Source organism: Pipistrellus kuhlii, unplaced genomic scaffold (assembly GCF_014108245.1).
Source record: "Pipistrellus kuhlii isolate mPipKuh1 unplaced genomic scaffold, mPipKuh1.p scaffold_m20_p_24, whole genome shotgun sequence".
NCBI lineage: Eukaryota > Metazoa > Chordata > Mammalia > Chiroptera > Vespertilionidae > Pipistrellus > Pipistrellus kuhlii.
This window is the reverse complement of record NW_023425523.1, coordinates 10,919,474-10,936,918: the sequence shown is the minus strand read 5'-3', so window position 1 is coordinate 10,936,918 and position 17,445 is coordinate 10,919,474. Positions and strand designations below refer to the sequence as shown.

At 48.7% G+C, this 17,445-nt stretch overlaps 1 protein-coding gene across 4 annotated transcripts in view; it reads left to right on the top strand.

Moving 5' to 3' along the window:
- Positions 1-17,445, top strand: part of SLC22A15 (solute carrier family 22 member 15) — a 34,089-nt gene that overhangs the window by 4,251 nt on the left and 12,393 nt on the right. Inside the window, exons 2-6 of one of the 4 annotated variants that reach the window (XM_036452666.2) lie at positions 3,689-3,901; positions 8,702-8,834; positions 9,860-10,024; positions 12,329-12,458; positions 14,805-15,020. In XM_036452666.2, the coding sequence (XP_036308559.1) occupies positions 3,689-3,901; positions 8,702-8,834; positions 9,860-10,024; positions 12,329-12,458; positions 14,805-15,020 (857 nt within the window). The remainder of the gene's footprint in view (positions 1-3,688; positions 3,902-8,701; positions 8,835-9,859; positions 10,025-12,328; positions 12,459-14,804; positions 15,021-17,445) is intronic. The other 3 variants (XM_036452672.2, XM_036452671.2, XM_036452673.2) reach the window with 3 other exon arrangements.

Genomic DNA, 17,445 nt, shown 5'->3' with positions numbered 1-17,445 from the left:
ATGAACCAGATCTGTATATAAAGCTACATGGATGGGTCTCTAAAACACAAAGTTAAATGGAAAAAAAACAAAAAAAACCCACAGCAAAATATATAAAGGTGACACATACTCATAGATGTTAAAAACATGTGGAACAATACTGTATTTGGTGAGTGAATGTGCATGAGCAACATGGAAATATGACCGTAAGAAGGAGCCACGCCCAGTTCATGAGATTGGCTGCCTCTTAGGAAGGGAGGGAGGGTTAGGGTTAGAGTAGGGGTGTCGAACTCAATCAGAGAAGGGGCCAAAATCTAAAATCCAGCCTAAATCGCGGGCCGAATGGTTTACTGAACAGTCATAAACTGTCATTGTGATGGAAACGCAGCGGAGTGCAGTGATGACAGCGCGGTGCGGGCCACATTGCAAGGCCTGGCGGGACGGATTTGGCCCGCGGGCCTTGTGTTTGACACATGTGGGTTAGAGTTAGGGTTCGGGTTAGGAGAGGAGAGGAGGGGAGGGAACCCGTGCAAGGAGATTTCCTCTTTATCCGTAATATTATGTTTTAAAAACCCCGAAGCAAGTGTGATACAATGTTAATGGTGGCGCTAGTTTCATGATTCGTAATTTCATTTTGCTTTTGTGTTACTTTTTAAAAAATGAACAGATGGTAAGGCGAAGGCCTGCATCCCTAGGAGAGAATGCTGCAGCTCTCTGTATGAGAAGGGTCCCTCTTTCATTGATGTCCCTTTAGCCAGTGACGGCAGCAAATGGTGGTCATTTCACACTTGGGAGGATGAGGCGAAGTGAGTTCCGCTCGGGCGCTAGAGAATGCTGTCACTTCTAACGTCGCCCACCTGCTTGCATGCGTCGCCATGTCCCACTCTCCCCAGAAGTTCACAGGCAGACTGCCTTTTGCCGAGGCGGCACGGAGGTGGGTAGCTGATGGATCCAACCTGGCCACCGTGAGCAGGTGATGAAGTCCGTGCCGTACACATAAGCGAAGGCCTTTGTGTATTGCAGTCATGGAGACCAGCTCTCATGCCCCGGGGGGTTCTCACCACCACCGGGGGCTCAGCCATGAGAAGCTTCAGTAAGTTTCGCTCCAGTGTGACCGTCTACCAGGGCCCTCTGCTAGTCTGAGCAAGTTTTATGCGGCTGCTACACTCTGCTTTAGTTCCCTCTGCCCTTAGGCAGTGGCTCGGAGCTTGGACTATAATCTGGGGATGTTTGCTGGGCGTGCCTTCTGCTAGTTTAGGTGAGCGGGGCACCATAGGTCAAAGAAGACACCTCCCTGCCCTTGCTCTTAGGATGTCCTCAGGAAGCTATTGTTGTCTGTAGACAGACACTGCCCCCTGGCGTAAAGCGGGTAAAGCTGCAAATCTCTGAGACACTGGGATTTCCGTGGGAGGGGGGTGGATGGAGGTACAGCCAGAGCTAAATTCTTTTAAATTCAAAAACTATGTAGTATTAGTAACTCACCCTAAAAATATTTATGGCATACTCACTTTGTGCTGGGTAAGGGACATGTGGTTTTGCCCTAGTGATAAGTTCCACTCATATAACGCTTTTGGTTGAGTCGCTTAGATAACTGAGGATCAAGTGCCTGGAAGACTAACAATAGTGACAAGAATAAAATCACCTTTGATTTTTTTCAGTTTCTTTTATTCTCTGAAAAAAGCTCTGGCCCCAAAGTTAGGCGGCTCCCAGGCCCATCCTGGCTTTGCTGTTAGTGTTGTCAATGACCTTGAATGATTCACTAATTGCTGTGCAGCTCATTGTTCCGCAACATAAACATCCTACCTTCCATGACTTCATTGACGAGATATTGTAATGAGATCATCATGGGAGACGTTTTTGGTTTCCTGAGTGTTAGGAAAGCTTGGAATGCCATTAAGTATAAAATTACTTTGAAAACCTTCACTTTTTGAAACTTTTAAAACTTCAGCCCCCTAGTGCGTTTTAGTCACTCTTCCCGGAATAATTAGACAGGGAGAGGGAAGAAGCCCAGCCATCTGTGGCTCCTGCTCGCCTTCCCTGGAGGTAGCACTTGAGAAGATAATGATTTATTTGAGGTGTTGTTAGTCCCACTCCGAAGGAGAATGGATGGCGGTTTCTCCTTGTGCCTAAGGCCCATCTGCTGATGGGTGCGACTCATTAGACAGGAACACGTGGGCATGCGTGTGCCTGGGAGTCACAGAGCAGAGTAAGGGAAGAGTTATACTGTGTGGTGGTGGTAGTGGTGGTGGTGGGGTGAACTCTGTGACACTGTCACAGTGGAGGAAGGGGAAAGCCATCTGCATTCCGTGTGTGGGTGGAACATCCCGTGACTAGATGAGTGCTGCCCGTTTGACTTCAGATGACCGCAGGACCCGTGCAGGTGCTCTGGGGCAGAGAACCCAACAGTGGTCTTTCTGCAGTTCATGCACCACCTGTTCCTCACGGGGCCCCTCCCATGGTGTTTAGCACAGTGTCAGAGGGAGAGTGAAGTATCGCCATGAGAGGGAAACATCCGTTGGTTGCCTCCCATGTTCACCTGCAACCCGGTGATATGCCCTGACTGGGAATCAATGGCATTTCACCAACTGAGCCACACCGGCCAGGGCTAATTTTTTAAAAGAATATATATATATATATTATTGATTTCTTACAGAGAGGAAGGAAGAGGGATAGAAAACTAGAAACATCAATGAGAGAAAAACATCGACCAGCTGCCTCCTGCACACCCCGCCCCACCAGGGATGTCCCCGCAACCAACGTACATGCCCTTGACCAGAATCGTACCTGGGACCCTTTAGTCTGCAGGCCGACGCTCTATCCACTGAGTCAAACCAGTTTCGGCAGGGCTAATTTTTTTAAAATTAAAAAAACCGTGTATTATTAGTAAGTCGCCCCCCAGATATTTATGGAATGCTCACTTAGTGCTGGAAGGGGGCATGTGATCTTGCCTACGTGATATGGTCTCACATCCTCCTGGTGGCATGAAGCCATGGCCCTGTGTGCTCAGTTGGGGTGTGTGTGCACACACGTGTGCATGGAGTGGGCAGCGGAATCCTTGTGAAGGGTGGTGGAGGGTAGACACCTATGTGCAGGTTAAACAATGGTTAAGACCAAAGGTTATATAAGGGTTTATCTATCCCTGGAATTTTGAATTTCTTTAAATTGTATTATTAGTTTTTATATTATATTTTAAAATACAACCTAGTCAGGTACATATTCTGCTTACCTGCTTTAACAAAGCACTCTGGCTTGTGTGTGGTGTGTGTGTGTGTGTACACTGTTTTTGGAGACATGGAACTGTGCCACAAAAAGTCTTCATGTTTAGATCGTGAATTCAAGGCCACGACCCTCCTGGCCACTGGTGACTGCTATCTGGGCCGAGGCTCCAGTGCGGAGGAGGAGAGCGGGCATGCTAGTCCTTAGACCAGCAGGCGCTGTTTTCCCTGCTCCCCTGGGTGACCACGGGGTGCAGCTGCTCAGCACGTAGGAGGGAATCCTTGGAAAAGCGGCAGGTGCCTGACCAGCGTGGCAGCTGATGGCTTCGTCAGTAGTCCATCACGAAGCTCCCTCTTAGCACTTTCCTCCTTTGTTCCTCCGATGTCTGGCTTCTGTGGCTCGTAAACACACAAAAGCGAGAAGCAGATGTCCCGGCTCTGAGCTCGTGGATTGCGTTGCCCGCGTAGCTGGTCTTGTGTGTTTGCTCCCCCAGCTCTACGTGGCCACGGAGGCCATCCTCATCGCGCTCGTGGGGGCCACGCCCTCCTACCGCTGGGACCTGGCCGAGCTCCTGCCCAACCAGAGCCACAGCGGCCAGCGGGCCGGGGAGGACCGGGCGCTGGGGGACTGGCTCCTGAGGGCCAACGGCAGCGAGCTGCGCAAGCACGTGCACTTCAGCGGCAGCTTCACCTCCATCGCCTCCGAGGTAAGCCCGGGAGCGGGCGCAGGGGCACAGACACCGGCCCTGGTGATCACCAAGTCCAAACGGAACCACTTCTTTGTCTGGTTGGTTTAAATTTCAGCCACATCTTCAGATAACTTGCTAGTACGTTTGAGAGTTAAAGGAGGCTATTCTATGAAAGCATATTCTTTTTCCTTCCTTCTCCCAGTGGGAGATGCTTAGTAAGATACAAACTCCAGAAGAGCTGCACTTTGATGATAGTGTCCTTTGTGAAGTAAGACTCCCATGTTCCTTTATCATTGACACAGAAATTAACGAAGTAGCGAGAAACGGAATGACCCACCGTCGACGCCGGCGGTTCATGTTGAAGTCCAGTCCCATGTGCAGGCCACGTGGGGCACCTTGACCGTACAGCCTCAAGTACAAACGGGCCACCTCGGTGGACAGGAAGCCTTATGCTCAGGGGTGCTTTGCTAGCCAAGGAGGTTCTTACAAGGACAGCCTCTTCGGAGCCAGCGGAGGGAATCAAGCTGAGCTGGCAGCTGGGTGGAGAGAAACCCTGGGATCAGAGGGCAGGGCCCTGCTCAGCTGGAAAGCACCCGTACTGGCTGTTAAAATGCTAAAATACCGTGTCCTGTGCCTGCTCCCCACAGCTCTCCATTTGCTCACCGCCATGGAAGTTCCCCTTCCCCCTCCCATTCTAAAAAAAAAAAAAATATATATATATATATATATATTAGTTTTTATCATGGTTGTGTATTGAATTTTGTCCCATACATCAATTTAGATTTGTGATGTGATGATCATGTGATTTTTCTTCCTTAGCTTCTAACATGGTGGATTATAGTAATTGATTTTCAAATATAGAACCAGCCTTGAATCTCTGGGTAACATATTTTTATATATTGCTGAATTCTATTTGCTATTATTTTGCTAAGGATTTTGGCTTCTATATTCATGATGGATATTGGACTGTAGTTTTCTTTTCTTGTACTACCTTTGTCTGGTTTTTGTATCAGGGTAATACTAATTTCATAAGAAGCGTTTCTATTTTCTGGAAGAGACTGTGTAGAATTGGTGTCAGTGTTTTAAGCAGTTGGTAGAACTCTCCAGTGAGATCATTTTGACCTATAGGTTTCTTCTTGTAGAGTTTTAAAATTATGAATTCAGTTTTTTTTAATAATTAGAGGGCTACATATTTAAATGCTCTGTTTTGTATTGTGAGTTGTGGCAGTTGGGCTTGTCAAGGAATTGGTTCATTTCATCTAAATTGTCAAATTTCTATGTGTAGAGTTGTTCACACACACACACACACATGCACACAAAGGAGTATTGCTTAGCCATAAAAATAATGAAATCTTGCCATTTGTGGCAACATAGATGGACCTAAAGAGTATTGTGCTAAGTGAAATAAGTCAGGCAAAGACAGAGACCGTATGATTCCACTTATATTTGCAATGTAAAGCACAAAACAAATGAACAAATAAAACAGAAACAGACTCCTAGGTACAGAGAACAGACTGGTGGTTACCAGAGAGGAGGGGGCTGGGAGGATGGGTCAAAAGGGGAAGGGACACAGAGGGACCAGCTTCCAGTTATGAAGTAAATAAGTCATGGGGAGACCATGTGCGGCCTGGGGAATACAGTCAATCATTCCACAGTAACTGCAGAGAGAGGCGCTCACGAGACTTACGGTGATGATCACATCATAAGGCATAGAGATGTCGAATCACTGTACTGTCCACCTGGACTAACATAATATTTTGTGCCAACTCTACTGTAATAAAAGAAAAATAATAGTAAAAGTACAACTTAGAAAAAATCTTGTCAAGCCCAAATAAATGTACAGGTTTCCTGAAATAGCAAAAGAATAGCCAAGGAGAAGAGAATAAAATGAACGCTGACTCTGTGCTGCTCAGGGGCCGCTGGGTGTTCAGCTCCCAGCAGCTGCTGCCCACGTGCTAACAGCACTGCCCCGTCCCCACAGACCCTAGGAGAGGCGCGTCTGCCTTACGTGTCAGCGCAGAATCCCACGTCCCGCAGTCATTTTACTTTATTCCAACGTCCAGGTGAGGTGCCCGCCCTCCGTGCGCCATCCTCACCCACGTGAGTGAGTGGCGCATGTGTCCACACACCCTATCTCTGCCTTGCACGCCGGAGCACTGATTGGGTGGCATTGCAAGTCCTGGTGTGGTTCCAAGAGGCGCGGTGGGTGGCTCCCTAGTGTCCTGCCACCGCCCCTAAATATGCCGGAGCTGGCGGAGAAACCACTGCAGAGGGAGGAGTAACGAGAACATGATCTGCGGGCAGCCCCAGTCACCTTCGCTGCAGTGCAGTCGCACACCCAGCCCTCCCTCCGCCCACTCTCTTAGCCTTCATTCCGCTCTGATGCCCTCTCTGGTGTTCTAGTGGCTCCTCAAAACCCCCAAGGTGGCAATGTTAAAGCCGGGACCCCAACTTGTCATTAAGTTGGTAAATATCCTTAATGTACAATCTGTGGTATATAGATAATATATTCTGCTTCCTGAACTTAATTTGGCATAAAATTGGAGTTAAAAAAGCAAGCATAAAGTCTTGTGGAAACTTTTAAACATAATTATCCAGATAGAGCCTGCAGAACTCTGTAGTTGGAGATGGTGCTAAGAATACTCATTTTATATTTATTTACTTATTATTTATTTATTTTATTTGTTATTGTTGACACTATTATGGATATTCTTCATCCTCCCCATCCCCGCTTTGCCCATGTCCACCCAGCCCCCACCCTCCACCCTCCCCTGGCCCTCACCACACGGCCGTCTGTGGCCATGGGCTGTGCATATATGTTCTGTGGCTGCTCTCTTCACCCTCTTTCATCCAGTCCCCCACCCCCCTCCCCTCTGACATCTGTCAGTCTGTTCCCTGGATCCCTGCCTCTGGTTCTGTTTTGTTTGTCAACTTATTGAAAACTCTCACCTGCCTCTTATTACATTCAAGTCAGGCCTTGCAGAAGTTATTTGTGGAGGGTTAGGGGAAGGGTGAATTATACAATAATAGGTTATGTAGATATGATTAACTTGGTATTAATGCAAAAAACAAACAAAAACAAAAACAAAAAAAACCAACACCCTCTCATTTTAAAATGAGCTAATAGCCATGGGGGTGAATTGATGTAGCAAATTGCTGTCTGCCATATTCACATTATTCCCCGAGCTCTGACTCATTGAGAAAGGACCAAATATCACGGAGACATGCAATTATCATGCTTAATTAATGTTTGCAACCAAAAAGAGTAAGGCTGGAATCTTCAATATCATTGTAGATGTAACAACTGAAATTGATTGATTATTATCTCGAGATTAATATATTTTCCCAAGTCATACCCTGAGGTCAAAAGACAGAATAGCAAAACTATTGAAAAATGGACTGCAATAATTGCTTTAGGGGCTAATTTTTTTAATGTCTTGCTTTCTTACGCCTGTGCTTCTGTCTGTTCTAGACCTCACACTTCACCCATTAAGTGGTAATTCCGAGTGACAACTGTATTGCGTGAAGCAAGTTAGCTAATCACCATGAAATTGTTCCTGAAACACTCTGTCCCAGTTCTTCTTAATCACAGAAGACCTCGGAGCCCCTGATTTTCTCCTGAAGTGAGATTTTTCCTGCCCCAAACTGGAAATATTTGGGGCACTAACACAGGACAGTAGGGGAGTGGAGTGGAGTTAGAATTATTATCAAGATACTTCCAAATATTTCCCAGAACAGCCCCCAGCTCCCCAGCGGTACCGGGCGCCTGGTCCTGCAGCTCGGCGTGGGGAAGCTGCCGTGTGTTCCAGCCCCACAGCCTCGATATGCTGACAAGCTGGGAGTGCGGTGGCACTCATAAAATGACCTGCCTCCCATCTTGTCATCCAAGAGGCCTTAGATGACAAGACACTTCATCTTTAAGCACTTTATAGCCTTGTTTGCCCACCTGGCATCTGGCTCTTAACCATCCTGGACCAGTTCCGGGGCTAAGACTCATAATTCTCTAGAATGCACTTTTAACTATAAGAACTTTTCACTTTTCTTTCTTCTTTGGGCCACTTCTGGACTTTGGCCTTGCCGTGTGAATACCTTTTTACTGCTTATTTCTAGCAAAGCCACCAGACTCTTTCTGAGTATGTTCTCCAGTCTTCTTATTTTACTTAGCATGATGTCCTCCAGGGTCATGCATGTAGTAGCTTGCCAGAATTTTATTCCTTTTTAAGGCTGTATCATACTCCACCGTGTGAACTCACCACCTTCTGTTTAACTGTCCAGAGCCCTTTAGGTCGGTTCCACTTTTGCCCACTGTGAATAGTGCTGCTACAGACATTAGCGTACAAAGTCTGTGTGAATCCCTGCTTTCAGTTCTTTAGCGTATATACTGGAGAAATGGAATTAGTGGATCATACGGCAATTCTGTGTTTAACTGTTTGAGAAAAGAATTCAAGAGATTTTAAATCCATGAATCTGTTAGAGGAAAGGGATGTTTAGCTGTTGCCTCTTACATGTCATGTAGTGTGTTAGTTGTCAGAGAAATGCAGGGCTTAGCATGAAGGACATGGTCAGCACTAGCTCCCCCACTCCATGTGGTGGGTGTGGATGAGCACTGTGGGAGCACATCGGAATAGTAATGACTTCCAGCATTTCTCCAGACAAGATCTCCTTGCATGTGGGCCAAGATGGATGCTCCCCTGAGTTCTGGCTCGCCGTGGCTAGGTTCGAGTGGACAAGTTTTGTTGTCCGTTTGTTTTTTTAGTAGCTAACTGAGTCCACCCATCTTTTCGGCGACCTACATGTCTCTGTTCTTCCTTTCTCCAGTGGTTTCTGATCGCCGACAGATCGTACAAAGTCAGCGCGGCCAGCTCCTTCTTCTTCAGCGGCGTGTTTGTGGGTGTGATCTCCTTCGGGCAGCTCTCCGACCGCTTCGGGAGGAAAAAGGTCTACCTCATAGGTAAGCCACCGGAGTGTTCCTGAACTGAATGAGGACACATTTCCCGGAGGTTCCGGGGAATTCCATGTGGACGCGGAACTGCCTTTTTATTGCACTGGCAAGAGGCCGAACAGCAGCCAGCGTGGATTCTGGCCAAGGTTTTCAGGTGGCCAGCTTAGGTGGCAAAGGCCAGGTATTGGCACTGAAAGCTTTTCAGAGATGATGGTGCTGTCACCCCCAAATTCTAATTTATGCCATGTTCCTAAAAGAGAGCAAAGATTGAGGCAGTCTCCTAGGTCCATTTCCTTCTATCTTGTGTTGTTGATTCATTTTGAATGGGCTCCACAGAACGCAGCGTAGCTCTCTTGACAAGCTGAGTATGAGCTAGGGCAGTGGTCGGCAAACTCATTAGTCAACAGAACCAAATAGCAACAGTACGACGATTGAAATTCCTTTTGAGAGCTGAAAACCAACTTCTGCGCATGAGCCACGAAGTTTTAGTTGCATTGTACATGCACGCCCACACGTGGTATTTTGTGGAAGAGCCACACTCAAGGGGCCAAAGAGCTGCATGTGGTTCGCGCGAGCTGCAGTTTGCCAACTACTGAGCTAGGGTATATATTTGAGAGAGGAAGGAAGAGGGAAGAGAGATAGAAACATCAAATATGAGAGAGAATCATTGATTAGCTACCTTCTGCATGCCCCACACTGGGGATTGAGCCTGCAACCTGGGCATATGCCCTTGATTGGAATCAAACCTGGAACCCTTCTGTCCACAGGCCAGCGCTCTATCCACTGAGCCAAACCGACTAGGGCTGAAATAGAATTTTTAAAAAATTACTAGCATTTTTGATAGACAGAAATCGACCTGTGACAAAGAAAGAAAATCTCAGTTTTTGTTTATGGTTTGTAAGAGAAACCTTTTTTAAAACAAACCGTCAGAAAAGCATCGGTTTACTTACGTTTGCAAACTAAGGAATGGAATTGTTTGCTTCCACCAGGTGCTGTTTCCTGTGCGTCACTGAATGCTGTTTCTCTCTTTCTAGGTCTGGCGCTGGACATCTTATTTGCTATTGCCAATGGGTTTTCGCCCTCCTACACATTCTTCGTGATCACCCGCTTCCTGGTGGGCGTGATGAATGGCGGGATGTCACTGGTGGCCTTTGTCCTGCTGAACGAATGTGTGGGCGCCGCCTACTGGGCACTCGCAGGTACTGCTGGGGCCTACAGGGGATGTGGAGGTGGTGAGCTGCTTCGGGAACCAGTTTAACCCTAGAGTCTAAGGATGCACTTGGACTTGAAATGCTCTGTCCAACCGCTAGATTTGCATTCCTGAGTTTGTGCTGTCTGGTCGTGAATGAGTCACTTGAATTGCACTGTAGAAAGTCTGCCTCTCAGACGGCAGGCGGCGAGCTTGTCCCCGCCCTCACAGAGTGCCTCCAGATGATTGGGAGAGAGGGATGTCCCTGAAGGGCATTCACTGCCCTCACACTGCCAGATCATTCGGATTCTTCCTTTCCCGTTTCATGGTAGAATTAGAACGAGCATGAGAGAGCTCCCTGAAAGCCCGTCCACTGACCCGCACCCAGGACCGCAGGATTCTGACAGCACCGGGAGCTCTTGAGATCCGGGCCGTCCCCAGGGTTCTGTCCTTGGTCCTCAGGTCCCAGCTGGTTTCTCTCCAGCAGCCGGGCACGCCACTGGGGCTGCCGATAGGCTGCTGACCGGCCAGAGGGTGGGGAAAACCTGAATGCTCAGCAATAGGGGATTGATTAGAGGTGGCCTAATGGTTCACAGTAAAAATATAACTTGAAAAATTACGCTTGATTATAAAATAATGTTTGCAGTATGTCTAAAATGCTAAGTAAAGTATTTACAAGAAAGTTTAAGAATAAACCTAAAACATCCTTTTTGCCTCTGAGATGTTTTTCCATTGATTTTTAGAGAGAGAGTGGAAGGAAGGGGAGAGACAGAGAGAAACATTGTTGTGAGAGAGATACATTGATTATTTGCCTCCCGCATGGCCGCGACCAGGGCCGGGGGTTGAGTCTGCAACCGAGTTCGTGCTCTTGACTGGAATTGAACCTGGGACTCTTCGGTCCCCAGGCTGATACTCTATCCACTGAGCTAAACCAGCCAGGGCTGGAGCTTATGTTTTCATAAGGAGAGGCAGAATAGATTGGAGGTCATTTCAGAAAATCGTAAGTCCGGTGAGGAAAGGGTCTCATCCTATGGCCTCCTCTTCCTGCCTACACTGTCGTCAGTGGATGCTGGCCCTCGGAACCGATCCGAGTGGCAGAGGCCTCATTTGTGGGAACCAGGTGCTCTCGGATGCGCCGTAATGAGCCTGTAATAGCTATTGATTATCTTGGTTTCCAGGGAAATCACACTTGCCCATGCCCCTGCCTATCAGGCCACATGTTCCAAACACTGAGCCTCGGCTCTCCCTTTGGTTCCCCTTTGCCTCACCAGGCTCCGTATACTTGTCGTTATTTTTAGTTACAGCTTGATAATCTACGAACAGAATAAGGCGTTTGTGTTACAGGATTTTTGTAGAGATTTTTGTAACAGACTCAACAAAACCCATTGCTTTGGAATGCCCACAGAAGCCCACCTTTCCTTAGGAGGGCGATAGGAGAGAGGAACGTAGGCAATGCAGTCTCCCCAGTCAGACTGACCGGGTTCAGGTCCCGGCCCTGCCACCCGGGCCTGCCACCCGCAGCACCCAACCGTCCAGCTCTGTCCTCACTCCATAGATGGCTAATTATGGTCTATGCGGTCTAGGACAACATATGCAAAAGGCTTACTGCTCATTAAACCCTAGCTGTTATATAAACAGTAGCTACTTCTGGTATGTTAGCGATAACAGGTATAGAAAGTATGACAGAGGAATAGACTTTGCAAGTATATTGTACAAGCCGGTGGGATTAATACCCACCTCAGCATTTATTTTAAAAAATACGGTTCCTTAACAATACTGTGGTTGGTTTTTTCCCTATTAGTGTGCTGACAATAATCCAGGCTTCATGGCGCTTATATTCTACTTGGGAGCGATAGACAAGAAAATAAATATGAAGTGTCATATATGATGGTGATGAATTAAGTTGGGGTGGGCAAGAGGGAGGACTGACAGGTAGGTTGTGATTTTAGATAAGGATTCCAGGGGCAGCATCTGTGACGAAATGAAGTCCCGGTATTGCATGACCTAAACACCTCCTGGTCATATAGCAAACAATGTTTCCAATCCTCGGCCGCGGGTCAGGTACGTGTCAGTCCAACAGGCACAGCCTTCAAATCCGTCTTGACCGCGTGGGGTGTGTATTTTTCATCCATCCTTCCCCCTTTTTCACCCGGGTGCTGGCCTCCCTTCCGGTTTATCGTCTGAGGCTCGATGTTTGTGCGGGTTTCTCTTTCCCGCTGACATCTCAGGAGGAAGGGACTGGCTCTGGTTCGGGTTGGGAATGGTCTGCAGGCGGGGCCTCTCCAGTCACAGGTCTCTCTCTTCCCCGAACCAGGGTCCCTCGGCGGCCTCTTCTTCGCAGTCGGCATCGCCCAGTGCGCCCTGCTGGGCTACCTCATCCGCTCCTGGAGGAGCCTGGCGGTGCTGGTGAACCTGCAGGGAACGGCGCTCTTTCTCTTATCTTTGTAAGTAGTTCTCGCGCGAGGAGCTTAAGCAGAAGGAATGCCTTCCGAGGGCCAGTGAGCAGGAATTTGCCTGAACTGACTCAGGTGAAGAACTCAATTCTGCAAGCGCTCCCATGCGTGGCAGCTTCTGGGAAGAGAGGTGCTTAAATTAATTCAGAATGCAGGTATCCCTGTTTAAAGTAACCTCTCCGAAAACTGCATTTTAGCCTTCAGATGATGACAGCGGGTCCAATTTCTTTTTAACCTGATGCCTCATCAGGTTAAAACTTATAAAGATCTTCCGGCTGGATCACAGCGTGGGCTGGGTGTGCGACAGAGGAGGATTTTTAAAAAATCTATTTTTTATATAAAAGACCTATTCATAATAACATATAATGTCAACGATTCACCTTACAGATGAGTGTCATTTCGGCACCTTTGTGTGGGGATGCGGGAAAATTCTCAGCTGTACGAGGAACCCTCAGCTACGGTGCATGGGCTGAGCAGAGTAAAAGGACGTATCCTGGTCAGGGCAGGGTTTACGAATGACTCACCCACAGTGCTGGCTTGGTGCTCTCTACCTCAGCTGCTTCCCCAGAAGGGTTCCGGGCCTTCTGAAAGGGCTTCTCTAGAGGTGTCAGACTCTCACTATAATCATCAAGATCTTGGGGATAAATGCAATGTTCAGGCCATGGAACCAGCTTGCTTCTGTGGGACAGTGAGGGATAGCGGTGGTAGAATTCTCACCCAGCTAGATCTTTAACTTAGCAGCTCTTTATTCAGGTTCAAAAGCAAGTACGGAAAGGAATAGAGTAGAAATAGTTGACCTCTATTTCAAGCTGCACATTTACTAAAGTCTTAGGCAGGCAGCGTACACAGCACCCCACTGCGCCCAGGGTCAGGTGATCTGACGGATGATCGGCACACCTGACGTCCTACAGAACAATGTTTCACTTGATCATTTACTTGTGTGTAAGCAGTAAGAATCGCATGGTGATGAGGACGGAGGTGGAGGGCTTTTTCAGGATGTTGTAGAAGCCCCAGGCCCTGCTTTTGTTGACAGTTCAGCGTTGTACACGAATATTCCCTCCCGAGTGGCAGAGCTCCTGGGAAAGACCCTGCCTTTTTGTTTCCATGGTCTTTCCTCCCTGCACCTGCTACCCTGCCAAAGACACAGGGGAGACCGAGCGGGCGACTTCACAGCTGCCCAGGCTAAGGGGAGACCTGATCTATTAATGGAAACGTAGATTGGTGATTTATACAGGTTTCATTTTAGGCCAATCAGGTCCAATTAGATCCAAAGGTACTTGATGTTGTGTGCAGTAAACAAGGCTTTGTGCTCTGGCCATAGTTTTGTCTTTGAAAAGTCCTCTATGGGTGCATGCAGAGCTGGGAGGAGGAGACGTATGTGCCTGGCTGGTGTGGCTCAGTCGTTGAGATTCGACTTATGATCGGGTCATGGTTCGATTCCCGGTCAGGACACATGCTGAGGTTGCGGGTCCCAGTGTGGGGCGTGCCTGGGGGCAGCCAATCAGTGATTCTCTCTCAGCATTGATGTATCATCTCTCTCTCCTTTTCTCTCTAAAATTATATATATATATTTTTATATATATGTAATGTCTGGGTCTTGGAAGATATCAGTGGCGGTATAAATGTCCAGTACGTTGTGCTGTAGTAGAAAGGAACTGCTGTTGTGTAACTGGAAGTTAATCAGGAAGTCACTTTTGTTTTATAAGATCTTGGGGGATTCAGGAAATATTCTCAGCTGCTTTGAATACTTTGAAGCAGTAAATGCTCCAAAGTAACTGCACAGTGATAAAGCCTGTTTAATTTTTATGTGTGACCGTCACATAATGTCCGCCTTCATGATCACGTATCACTACCTTTAAGACACTTTGTCCGAATTTATTTTTTTCTGATGAGATAATAAAGATTTTTATCTTCTTTATGGGGCTTTTCGAGAACTCAAAACGCCTGCTATCTCCACAGTGTTATTCTGACAACACCTGGCTGTGATTGAGGCCCACCGCTCTGACCCTTGCTTCATGAAGCATTGGTATATTTAGTGCTATGGTCTGACCTCGCCATTCACATTAAATTGTCTTAAAGGTAACTGCATGCCGTTTACCGGTCTCACTGCTATTTTGGAAGCGTGGTCTCCATTTCCATTCATAGATCAGATCGCCTCTTAGCCTGGGCAGCTGTGAAGTCGCCTGCTCGGTCTTCCCTGTGTCTGTGGCAGTGACAGCTTTAGGCCTGCAGTGGAATCCGTGGTGGTGAGGGAACCGAGCACAGCCTAGGGGGATTGCCTCGGCCTGTGCACTTGTGCCGGTACGAATATACAGCCTTTAATGACGTCTCTTTCAGATTCATTCCTGAATCACCTCGTTGGTTATACTCCCAGGGTCGACTGAGCGAGGCAGAAGAGGCTCTGTACCTCATCGCCAAGAGGAACCGCAAGCTCAAGTGCACGTTCTCACTCACTCATCCGGCCAACAGGAGCTGCAGGGGGTCGGGGAGTTTCCTGGACCTGTTCCGGCACCGGGTCCTCCTGGGGCACACTCTGACCCTGATGTTCATCTGGTAACTATAGCCAAGTGGGGTGGGGGGTGAGGGTGTGGGGGTGAGGGAGTGTGGGATGTGGACATCCAGCTCCCGTTGAGAAAGAAGGTCGGTTGGTAATTTGGTCGTTCAGGGTGACATTTATTTTTCCTCTTTTGTCAGCACGAAGCTGTTTTCACAAAACGAGGCCCCTCCCTGAATGCCTGGCATTGGCTTCTGTTTCACACCCTCCCACTCAAGGAGGAAAGGATGGTGCCTGAAAGCAGGTTTACCGGACTTGATGGCAGAAACACATTTTTGCTCCTGAGATATTTTATGCAAATAATTGTCACCCGGCCAGAAAACAAACAAAACAAAACACCGGACTCTGCTCAGTGTGGCTGCATCGGTTGGAGCTTCACCGAAAGAAAGGAGGCGGTTTGATTTCCGGTCAGGGCACGTACCTTGGTTGCAGGTCCGATCCCCAGTCAGGGCAGTTGCAGGAGGCAGCCAACCAATGTTTCTGTCTCTCTTCTCTCCCCCTCTCTGAAATCAAATTTTTAAAGAAGGAAAGCAAGCACATGTAGCAGAAACGGAAGTATGTCTATATAGGCTTTGGTGTTGGCACCGAGCGGTGGGATGGCACATTGTGCTTGGGCTGCACCCTGTGTGGCATCGCCACTTGGCACTGGTGGCCCATCACTGTTTCCTGGGCCAGGGGGAGCCTGGGAGTGTGGCGTGCGGGACTCACACCCCCGTGCAGATCAGTGAATGAGTGGGTCGCCTCTCTGAAGCTGATATTCCAGTTGGGTTGATTCCAGCCCGCCGCTCAGTGTGCTCTCAGCATCAGCGTGCATTTCAGTGAGGGGCCCAGGGCAGCTCCGTTGAAAGAAGCTGCAGTGGGTAGTGCGTGTGGTTTGTGGGTGTTTGATGGTGCCCATTCTGCTGGTGCCATAGATGTTGTCTGGTCCAGCACTGGGTTTCAGCACCAGGTTTCCTGGCCCAGAGGACTGTGTGCTGCGGTTTGTACGTGTTCACCACGAAGGCTTCCGTGGACACCCACATCGTCCTGTGGGGATAAAGGAGAATCATTTTATAGGAACGCGATCTAGTGTCCAAAGCGAAGAGGAATGGGAGGACTGGGAATAAGAAGCTGTGGCGATATTTTTTTATCCCAGGATTCTCTTTACTGACCTAGCGCTGGCCGCCGCCTGTGTGTGGTCAGGGCTGGGTCACACCGATCCCCCCTCCCTCCTCCGGGTGCCCATGGCCTGGCACAGGTGCTTGGCACGTTGCACAAAGGACAGGAGCATGGAGGCGTGGAGATGAAGGGGACCATCAACAGCATAGCAGACCACGCAGCTGCTGTCTGAGGTCCTCCCTGTTGTAACTGCTCACAGAGCAGGGCAGATGCCGTGAGCTTCACACGCTCTCCCTGTGTGGGTCCCACACACAGACCCGCCCTCGGCCTCGAAGGAGCCCCTGCTTCTTGGGGAGTGCTTACGTCTGTCTTCAATGTTTTATTTTTTTCAAGACATAGTAACTTTGAGCTAGAACATAAATAGGTGAAAAAACACACAGACTGGACTCAGAGCCAGGGGACCACGTCCCTACTTATATCATGTCTCACACAACCGGAGGGACTGCTCGCAAGTGAGATTCTCTCCCCTGGGCGCAGAATTGTAAAATCCACAATAACAGAGACCTGTCCTTGCACACACCGGTTCTCTCGGAAGGTGCTAGAAAGCTCTGGACCCTTTCGGTGGTCCCCGCCATTAAAGATAGCCTCCTGTGATGACTCCCTGTGTTAGCATCTGTTTCTGGGCTTATCTCCCTCCGTGGTGCCTTTTTAAACGGTCGTTGGGCGCCCTGGATATACTGTTGGCCTGAGCGTTCTAGATTTTGTTTGGGGCCCGTCACGAGGATTGCAGTGATTTTAATCACTGTCCGCCCTCAGCCCAGTGACCGGCTCTGCAGTCTAGGAAACAAGCAAGCGAGCCCGCCTTGGGGCTGAGGCCTCCTCTCCACTCTGTCACCCCCAGCTGGTTATTCAGTTCCTCCGGTGCCCGGAGCTGGCTTTGCTCACTCACGCCCTGGCTGCTACCATCGCCGTTCGGTTTAAATGGACGTGTGCTTCCCTGGCTGGGAGTCCTTCCGGGCACGTCTGCTTTCTATGCAGCGAGACACACACGGGCACCTGCAGCCCATTAGGAGTAGCATCCTGGAAGGGCAGGGCCTCCACGGCAGGGAGGAAGGATTTTAAAATATTTCGGCAAACTGCACAGGCGGGTGCAGGTAGGACCTCAGGTGAGCAGCTCCCGTGCTGTGTGCTCAGGCTGGCTTTGAAAGGTTCCCTGCATGCCCACGTCTTCCAGCTCCCGTGCTTTGTCCGGGCGGGGTGCTAGGGGACAAGGGAAACGGACAGCTCGGCGGCACCTGCATCCTTACCTGTGATGTTCTGGCTGCC